Source organism: Stigmatopora nigra, chromosome 6, assembly GCF_051989575.1.
Source record: "Stigmatopora nigra isolate UIUO_SnigA chromosome 6, RoL_Snig_1.1, whole genome shotgun sequence".
Lineage (NCBI taxonomy): Eukaryota > Metazoa > Chordata > Actinopteri > Syngnathiformes > Syngnathidae > Stigmatopora > Stigmatopora nigra.
In genome coordinates, this window is record NC_135513.1 from 10,519,692 (window position 1) to 10,530,724 (window position 11,033).

Below are 11,033 nucleotides of genomic sequence, written 5' to 3' on the forward strand. Positions count from 1 at the left end.
ATACAATTGTAGAAATGTTAATTATGTAATGTTGACTTGTTTTTGTTGTGTTTTTGCATTTGTATGTTTATAGGTGGTGGCCAAAGGAATGTATTTTGGGAAGGGTGTCTATCTGCAGAGTAGCTGGAACGTCCTTGATGGACTCTTGGTCTTTGTGTCCATGGTGGACATTTTGGTGTCTCTGGCATCGGCTGGTGGGAATCGAATCCTGGGTATCTTGCGCGTACTCCGGCTTTTGCGTACCCTGCGACCACTCAGGTACCAATCTCTTTGAGTTATTAAATTCGACAGGTGTCAAAACCCAACTCGATCGAATCGCTGATGATCAAATGACATGCTTACTTTAGTTTGTTGACTGTTTGTTTGGTTTTTCAGGGTGATCAGTCGTGCTCCAGGTCTAAAACTGGTGGTAGAGACCCTCATTACGTCACTTCGACCTATTGGGAACATTGTTCTCATCTGTTGTGCTTTTTTCATCGTGTTTGGAATCTTAGGGGTTCAGGTAATTACTGCGTAAACATAAATATGGATGATTTTTTTGTTTGTGCGCCTCTCCATTCCCCCACCCGCTGTACCATACTGATTGTTTTAAGACAAATGAGGTGAAGGATTACAAATGAATGGGAAAATAATGGTAAAATGCAAATGACTGTAAAAACATGCTGATAAAGCCTCAAGTATTAGTAGCGAGTGATATTGTGACTTTTGGTTCACTATAGTAGTTCCAAATACAAATTGTTAGAAACCTGCCCCAAAATGAATCATATTGGCGCATGATGAAAATAATGCACTTTTAATCCATTGTTTAGAAAAAACAAATTTAATTCTAATGTAGTTGACTCTCCCAAGAGATTGCAATATTTGTTGTCTTTTTAATTTGCTGCTCTACTCACTTTCAGTGAGATGTCCTTTAAAGTGCAACACCACACAAAGAAAAAAATGTTATAATTATGTATCTACCCTGTGAGATGATGATAATATGCAAATTATGTTTTGTGTGTGTGCATGTGCAGTTATTTAAAGGCAAATTCTTCCACTGTGAGGGCTACAACGTGACCAACATCAGCAATAGGACTCAGTGCTTGAACGCAGGACACCGTTGGCTTCGCAGGAAATACAATTTTGACAACCTTGGACAGGTGTGACGCTTGCATAAATGTCTCTCACGCACACACTGACGTAAATGTCCATTTTGCAGGCGCTGATGTCTCTCTTTGTCCTGTCGTGCAAGGATGGATGGGTCAGCATCATGTACGATGGCTTGGATGCGGTCGGCGTGGATCAGCAGGTATCTCAAAGACACACTCAAAGACACACACAGAGACACACACAGAGACACACACAGAGACACACTCAAAGACACACTCAAAGACACACTCAAAGACACACTCAAAGACACACTCAAAGACACATTCAAAGACACATTCAAAGACACATTTAGAGACACATTCAAAGAAAAAAAGCATTTTCAGGACAGCTTTTCCTTGCCAGGATTGAGTTGGTCGCCAGCCAATCACAAGGCACATCTACATAGACAAGGGGTGTCCACTACAGGTTTTTTTGTAGCTTAGACGCAAATTAGGAAGATATTATATAATATTTCCAATTTGTGGACTTCCCGTGTGTGGCTCCAATTTGTTTCACCTAGGTCTACAATGTCTTGTGTGTCTTATTGCTGTCTTGCTACTGCAAAAAAAAAGACATTTCCCGAATACGGGATGAAATGTTCTAAAAAGCCACATTTTAGAATTTCAGTATTTTCACTACGTTTTTTTCCACATTTTTTTTTTCTCCTTAACACGCAAAGTGATGGATTTGACGGTGTTGTGTGATCTGGTTTGTATCAAAGAGAAGTAAAAAGCAGGCATATTTCAGCAGAAATGAAGAAAAGAGTAGCATGCCGATAAATAAATGTGCGGCGACAGCTGTGGCACTTTGACTGCTGACTCAGGACCCCCTTCCGTCTGTTTTTTTTCTTTTTTTCCCCGGCAGCCGATCCGTAACAACAACCCCTGGATGCTCCTGTTCTTCATCTCCTTCTTGCTCATCGTCAGTTTCTTCGTGCTCAACATGTTTGTGGGCGTGGTGGTGGAGAACTTCCACAAGTGTCGACAGCAGCAGGAAGAAGAAGAAGCCAGGATGCGAGAGGAGAAGCGACGCAAGAGGCTGGAAAAGCGACGGAGAAGTAAGTTCAACTCGGCCTTTCTGACCACATTCACTTTCTTTGGGTGCTCCGGTTTCATCCCACATCCCCAAAAACAAGCTTAGTAGGCTGGTTGAGCTATGATTTGGTTGTCCATCCCCCCCTTGTGCCCTGCGATTGGCTGGTCCCTTCCCCTGGTCCCCAAAGTTGGCTGGGAGATGCTCCAGCACCCCAGCAACTTTTGTGAGGGTCACCTTTACGGAAAATTTAATTGAATGCTTTAATTGTCATTATGCAATTATAATGAGGTTTAAAGCTTTGCCAGAAAGTGCCCAAATAACAACATTTTTTAAATAAAAAATAAATATATATATATATAAATAAAATACCAATAATAAACAACAAATCATAAACAATAAACTGATAAATAATAATATGTAAATACTCATTATATATGTAGTCAACATAATAAGTAGTACTCAACATAGATAATTAGTGAACATGAATAACTGGTCACAAAAATAAGTTTTTTTTCTTCTATTACCGCTTCTGATGTTGAAATTAATTGACTTCGTGTGAATATATATATATATATATATATATATATATATATATATATATATATATATATATATATATATATATATATATATATATATATATATATATATATATATATATATATATATATATATATATATATATATATATATATATATATATATATATATATATATATATATATATATATATATATATATATATATATATATATAGATATATATAGATATATATAGATATATATAGATATATATATATATATATATATATATATATATATATATATATATATATATATATATATATATATATATATATATATATATATATATATATATATATATATATATATATATATATATATATATATATATATATATATATATATATATATATATATATATATATATATATATATATATATATATATATATATATATATATATATATATATATATATATATATATATATATATATATATATATATATATATATATATATATATATATATATATATATATATATATATATATATATATATATATATATATATATATATATATATATATATATATATATATATATATATATATATATATATATATATATAATATTAGTGAATGCAAGAATTCCATTTTTTAAGATAATTAAATGTGCACTTGTATTATTTTATGAATAGTCTCTGCAACATTTACTACGAATTGGGACACCAGCATCGTATTTCTCTTCCTCGGTCTTCTAATTGCACATTCTGCTCAGTTAAAGTGTGACCAAACCAGTTTCCTCCTTTTCACGGGGGGGGCAAGGGAGCAAAAAAAAAGTAACTGGCCCGTAGGAGAGAAATGCTGGAAATGATGCGGGTGTGTGTCGACAGAGGCCCTGGAGAAGCCGTACTACGCCGACTACTCGCCGCTGCGTCGCTCCATCCACAGCGTGTGCACCAGTCACTACCTGGACCTCTTCATCACCATCATCATCTTCACCAACCTGCTCACCATGAGCATGGAGCACTACAACCAGCCTCAGGTAACCACGGCAACAGCCCCTGGCTCTTTCTTTCTCTCTGGTCGACGACGACAATGTAGCACGTGTCTTCGTTGTGAAACAGTACCTGGTGGAAATTCTCAAGTACTGCAACTACGTCTTCACGGTGGTCTTTGTCATCGAGGCCATCCTCAAACTCGTGGCGTTTGGACTTCGACGCTTTTTTAAAGAGAGGTGAGAAAAATCCATGCGTAGATTTTGTGCGGGTGATTGAGTTTGTGAAAAGTTGCTGTTTTTTATATGAATGGAATACAAAATATGGATGACCTTTGACCCCTTATGAAAATTCTACGGTTTTGTTGAGACCACTCCATCCACCATTTTTATATAAAGATATATTTATTTATTAATGTTATCAATGTTTAAAAAAAATTAATGACATTAAAATGAAGCAATGTAGTATGATGTAACAGTCTAAAGTTCATTGTATCAGCACCATGGACAGCAACAGACGTTGGATTTAAACTGAACAGATTGGCTGTAAATACTCATTTTTCATTTACATTATCATTTTTGCTACATAATTCCTCTACTTTTGATACTGTTCATAACTTTTTTTTTTTAATTAACAGGGGCTAGGTAGTATTAAAGATTGTCGTGAATATTTATGCCATTCCTCTTATGGGGGGTGCTGGAGCCTTTCCCAGCAAACAACAGGCAGCAATTACAGGGAAATAATACTAAATTCAATGTCAAATTTGTCTCTATTTACGATAATTCCAATTTATGAACCACTTCTGAAAAACAAATTAATTTTGTTGTTATATATCTACACAGCTGTCAATTTTCAATGTTGTATTTATTTGTCCAAAATAATAAAGTTGACTGTTTATTTGTTTTCCAGATGGAACCAGTTGGACTTGGCCATCGTCTTGTTGTCCATTATGGGAATCACGTTGGAAGAAATCGACCTCAACGCCTCACTACCCATCAACCCCACCATCATACGTATCATGAGGGTGTTGAGAATAACCCGAGGTACACACACACATACACACATGACCGTTTAGCGTTTAGCATTTTATCTGACGCCATGACGCTTACGTTGCAGTGCTTAAGCTGTTGAAGATGGCCACGGGGATGCGATCTCTGTTGGACACTGTCATGCAAGCCCTCCCTCAGGTAACGGACCCCCAAACAAAAATTTGAGCAAAATAAGACGTTTGTGTCAATGTAGCTCTCGATTTGATCAGAAATTCACCGTCATTTTAAGCGAACAAAAGAAAGTGCATTGAGAAAAGGGCCGTATACTCGGGCTCCTTATTTCTGGTTGATGGATGTTCTTTGGAGCTGTGAGTCACTCCGTCATCATTCAGACGTTTCTGCTCCTCGTTTTCGTTCACGCTTAATCAGAGGCTTACAAATGCAGTCATTCTACCTTTGCCTAATGGCTTTAGTCACTTTAGATTTTTTGTCCTTGTTCATATTTCCTTTTTTGCATTTATTGTTCTAATTAGCTGACATTGTTTTTGGCAATGTGCACATTTATCAGTGCTATTTCTATTTCTGCTTTGAGCAATTATTATTTTAAAAAAAACTTAAAATTTAGAAAGAATAGCATCGAAAATGAAGACAAAGAAAGTGACCTCATCGTCCGTACACTTCCTTTTATTTTACCAAACAATCTTTAAAGATTTAAAATCACTTTTGCGGGCTCATTTTGTCTGCTTGATGTACGCTTCTTTCTCTCTCTGTATACTATCTCTATGTATATATGTTTATGTATATATGTGTGTTTGGTATCTATGTATGTGTGTTTGTATACTGTATGTCCGTCTAGGTGGGGAATCTGGGTCTGCTCTTCATGTTGCTGTTCTTCATCTATGCAGCTCTGGGAGTTGAGCTCTTTGGAAAACTGGGTTAGTGTGGGTGTGCATGCATACAGTACGCTCGCCCGTGTGTGTGTGTGTGTTTGTTGCATTACATGCATTAATGATGTCAATTTCCTCCCCACACATCCTCCCCTCCCTCCCCTCGACTCGCCTAACCCCACGCCGATGTGAGCCCTCGGCGTTTTGCCTCTCCGTGTTTGCGGTAAGACTTTTCTCGCGCTTCTTTTCCAGAATGTTCGGAGGAGAACCCGTGCGAGGGCCTCAGCCGGCACGCCACCTTCGACAACTTCGGCATGGCTTTCCTGACGCTCTTCCGGGTCTCCACCGGTGACAACTGGAACGGGATCATGAAGGTTATTGGCTCTTGTCGTTAAACAGGGATTGAAGGCAGACACGATGACAATGGTGGGACAGTAAGGGCGGACAGGGAGACAATTGTTGACAAGGCAAAAGCGCTCCCTGTTGGAGGGAATTAGAAGCACAATGTGTTGCAAGTCAAGAAATTGTTTGGACTTTTTAATGATTATTTTAATGTTGTACTTTATCTCAGCATGTAGTTTTTTATTCGTTTATTGATTTTTTTTTAAATTGATATTTCAAAGTTATTTATTTTTACAATATAATTTATATATACTTATGTATATGTATATGTATGTATGTATCTATGTGTATATATATGTATTTGTGTGTATGTGCGTATATATGTATATATACACATAAGTACATATATATATATATATACATACATACATACATACATACATGTATATATGTATACATATGTATATATATACATGTGTATATGTGTATGTATGTGTATACATGCATGAATTTGAAGCAAAGAAGCCATATTTGTCAATAACAATCTGGTGACTATCTGGTGTCATCTGCCCTGGATCAGAATTCTGAAGGTTATTGTCTAATCTTTAAAGAAGATGGACGATTGTGTGGCTAGAGCACTGCTAAATGTAGTTTATGGGACAGGCAGCACATTAAGCGAAGGACACAAGTAAGACAATGGGACAAAAAGAGGGCGGACACACAGACAATTGCTCTTTTGTAGACCCTCTTGGAGGATATACCTTATTATAAAGTTAAATCATTTTATGTGTATGTAGGGTTAATATTTATTTTTCATTGAATTAGCAAAAGGCTTTAAAGATTTCAACTGTACTTCAAATATTCAGAGTACTTTTTGGGTCAAAAATTGTCAATAACGACACCCAAATCTCATTCCAGGACACGCTACGCGACTGCCGACCAGAAGACCGCCACTGCATGACTTACTTGCCGCTGATCTCACCCGTCTACTTTGTCACTTTCGTGCTGACGGCTCAGTTCGTGCTGGTCAACGTGGTGGTGGCCGTCCTCATGAAGCACCTGGAAGAGAGCAACAAGGAAGCCCTGTTGGACGAGCTGGAGGAAAGACAAGAGCGCGAGGAAAGGCAGGAGCGCGAGGAGGCCGCCCGCAGGAACAGCCTGGCCATGCCACCCGGGGACCTCGTCACCCTCAACGGCGACGCTCCCACGCAGGTTGGAAGAATGTTTCACTTTGACGGGGAAACCTCATTGAATGGCGCTCATTTACGTTTGATGGATTGGCAGGTGCGGGTGGAGGATGAAGACGGTCGTCACGACAACCTGTTGAGCATCGGCCGTATGCTGTCCCTGCCTAGCGACAGTTACGGCCAGCAACCGCTCAGATGCGCGCCGTACCCGCCAGCCGGTATTGACGTCTATTCGGCTTATGGCTATTCGGGTGAGATTACTTTGAAATAACTCCAAATAACAATGAAAATATAAAGACATTTTGTATTTGTGTCTTGAAAATATCAATGATTATTTTCTGTACTTGGTATTTTTGTATTTGCAGGCTCCATGTCATCGCTGGGTTCCAGTGGAGGCGGCTCGCTGCTGCAGGTTCCGGGCGCCCTCCCCGCCATCAGCCACGCCTCTCTGGGCTATGGCCGTAGCAGCCGGCCCACCATCTGCCTCAGCAGCTCTCAGAGCATCGAAAAGAGTTCTCCTCATCGTTCCGGCCCACCCCAGCGCCACCGACTGGACTCGGCCCACAGCGTGGACGCGTGCCGTTACAGCCCCGCCCGAGCCACCACCGCCGATGGACGGCGGCTGAGCTACGCGCTCAGTGTAGACGGATACCGGGTCGCCGCGGAGAGGGGCAAGTTGACGTCCAGCTGCAGCATCGACAGACATCCCTCACTCCGGCTGAGTCCTCTGCACGGGCCCTCTCATTGGTTGAGTCCCGAGGAGAGTCTGGATCGCAATAAGCTGAGCCCCTCCTACGTCCCCGACAGTTCTGTCCTCAAGAGGCCGGCGTCCTTCCGCGCCGCCGGTCGACAGCTGCGCAGACAAGTGAGTGCATTCCCATTCTTGATGTCCCAATTGTTGTTGTGGATTAATAGCTTTTAATAATTCATTTTTGGAATAGTGAACATCATTCAACGTCACAATTTTTAATTGTGGACAGAACAGGTCTGCCTTACACTTCTTCCAAAGCTCGTGTAGAACTCTAAATTGCCCCTAGGTATAATTGTAAATGGGACTAGCTGTCCTTTCTCTCCTGGTGTCCTATAGTTAGCTGGGATAGGCTCCAGCACCCCCCGAGAGCCTTGTGAGTTAAGCAGTTTGTAAACTGAATGAAAGAATTATATGTTGCACTTCCCAAACAGCACCAATTTCATAACGATAAGTCAGAATAAATTGAACATCTATTAAAATAAATGTGACTAACTAACAGAGCACATAGCCTGTGAGTTCTATGACTTTATTTTTTTTTGCTTGCAGGAAGCCGTGCGAAGTGATTCTCTGGATCAGAGCGGCTTGGCAGACAACTTGTCGGACAGCCACCTCCCCGTGCCTGCCGCCGCCTCTTCTTCTTCTCCCACGCCACCTCGCCAGCGTTCATCTAGCGTCCACACCTTGAAGTACACTCAACCCCAGAGGGTGATTTCATGCCGGGGGCGTGGCGAAATGTCCGAATCAGAACCCGGAGCCGAATTGGATGTACCTGTAAAGGACTCGGTGGCATCCGAGCCCCAGACGGATGACACTGCAGACGAGGAAGTGCGACGCATCAACGCGCCCTCGCAGAGACACTTGGCGCCCGATTCCGACGACGCCCACGCCAGGCTCAGTCGGTCGGTCTCCCCGATATCGGGCAGGAACAGAAAGGAGCGCGTGAGCCCGCCGCCGGGGCAGGAGCCAATTACCATGGCCACCCAATTGATGGACAGCAGCGTTGAGCTGAGGAGGAGGACGCTGTCTTTCGACGCCACCACTCAGGTGACCAATCCGCCCGAATCCACCTCTGTGGACAACTGACATTTTTGTGAGGTGTGCGGGCCACGCCCCCTGCCTTGTTCTGGCCAATCACAGGGTTTGTGTGTTCTGTCTCCTTTCCCTTGATCTGTACTGCGTTGCGTCTTGGTTTTGCACAACTTTGAATTCTTTTAGCCTTTAGTATTGCCGCTACGTATACTTAGCACACGTCTTTTCTCTTTTTGCTCGTTACTATTCTCCTGCTCCGAATCCCTTCTGTTCCCTGCGCCTCAAACCTAGGTCACATTAGCAATAAAACTCCTTCCTCTTCCTATATAATTGGACTAATGCATTAACATAACAACACAAAACATAACACAACACACATAACATAACAACACATAACCTAACACAACACGCATAACATAACACGACACATAGCATAACACAACACGCATAACATAACAACATAACATAACACAACACACATAACATAACACAACACGCATAACATAACACAACACACATAACATAACACAACACACATAACATAACACAACACGCATAACATAACACAACACGCATAACAACACAACACGCATAACAACACAACACGCATAACAACACAACACGCATAACATAACACAACACGCATAACATAACACAACACGCATAACATAACACAACACGCATAACATAACACAACACGCATAACATAACACAACACGCATAACATAACACAACACGCATAACATAACACAACACGCATAACATAACACAACACGCATAACATAACACAACACGCATAACATAACACAACACGCATAACATAACACAGCACGCATAACATAACACAACGACGCATAACATAACACAACGACGCATAGCATAACACAACGACGCATAGCATAACACAACGACGCATAGCATAACACAACACGCATAACATAACACAACGACGCATAGCATAACACAACGACGCATAGCATAACACAACGACGCATAGCATAACACAACGACGCATAGCATAACACAACACGCATAACATAACACAACACGCATAACATAACACAATGACACATAGCATAACACAATGATACATAACACAACACGCATAACATAACAACACGCATAACATAACAACACGCATAACATAACAACACACATAACACAACACGCATAACATAACACAACATGCATAACATAATGACACAACATAACACAACACGCATAACATAACGACATAACATAAAACAACACGCATAACATAATACAACGCGCATAACATAACACAACGCGCATAACATAACACAACGTGCATAACACAACACATAACACAACACGCATAACATAACACAACACGCGTAACACAGCATAACAAATAACACAACCAAGACAAGAGAACATAAAATAACAACCATTTACAAAACATAACATTACAAAGTAACGAAACAATACATAATACAATATAACGTAACATAACACAACATAGAATAACAACACAGCTAACACAATGCATAACATAACACAAAATAACACAACTAACACAACACAAAACATAACGTAACACGCATAACATAACGACGCATAACATAACACATAACTCAATACTACATAACAACAACAATATAACAACACATCACTTAACATAACGTAACATTACATAAAGCAACGTAACAATACCTAATACAACATAACGTAACATAACAACATAAAATAACAACGCAGCTAAAACAAAGCATGACATAACACAACACATTTAACAACACACATCACTTAACGTAATTTAACACAACAATACATACATAACACAACAAATAACATGATCAACACATAACTTAACGTAACAATACATAACCCAACACAACATAACACAACATAACGTAACACCACAACACAACACACAACGCATAACACAGGCAGGGGGGTGCGTTGGCTTGAGTGGTTTGCACGTCAGCCTCACAGCTCTGGTTGTGAGCATTAATCGTTGTCCATCACCTGGTGCCCTGCAATACTAATGTTTAAAAATGGGTTTAGCACAAATTCCAAAGCATCTCCTAACTTTCCATCACTCGTGACAAAATGAGATTTCAATAAAAGCTTACCTTTGTTCATTATTAATTTCTTATAAGGCTCCTTCAAATTGTATGTTTTAGAAAGTACTGAATCTGTT

The 11,033-nt window shown here is 39.9% G+C and overlaps 1 protein-coding gene across 1 annotated transcript in view; it reads left to right on the top strand.

Annotated features, from left to right (window-relative positions):
* Positions 1–9,222, top strand: part of LOC144198033 (voltage-dependent T-type calcium channel subunit alpha-1H-like) — a 29,915-nt gene extending 20,693 nt beyond the window's left edge. The window contains exons 19-33 of the mRNA XM_077718820.1: positions 74–258; positions 376–502; positions 1,014–1,139; positions 1,199–1,288; positions 1,993–2,185; positions 3,580–3,731; positions 3,814–3,923; positions 4,594–4,727; positions 4,801–4,871; positions 5,530–5,608; positions 5,813–5,934; positions 6,821–7,114; positions 7,187–7,340; positions 7,455–7,954; positions 8,387–9,222. Coding sequence (XP_077574946.1) covers positions 74–258; positions 376–502; positions 1,014–1,139; positions 1,199–1,288; positions 1,993–2,185; positions 3,580–3,731; positions 3,814–3,923; positions 4,594–4,727; positions 4,801–4,871; positions 5,530–5,608; positions 5,813–5,934; positions 6,821–7,114; positions 7,187–7,340; positions 7,455–7,954; positions 8,387–8,923 — 2,874 coding nt within the window. The 3' untranslated portion in view covers positions 8,924–9,222. The remainder of the gene's footprint in view (positions 1–73; positions 259–375; positions 503–1,013; positions 1,140–1,198; positions 1,289–1,992; positions 2,186–3,579; positions 3,732–3,813; positions 3,924–4,593; positions 4,728–4,800; positions 4,872–5,529; positions 5,609–5,812; positions 5,935–6,820; positions 7,115–7,186; positions 7,341–7,454; positions 7,955–8,386) is intronic.
* Positions 9,223–11,033: the final 1,811 nt, after the last annotated feature.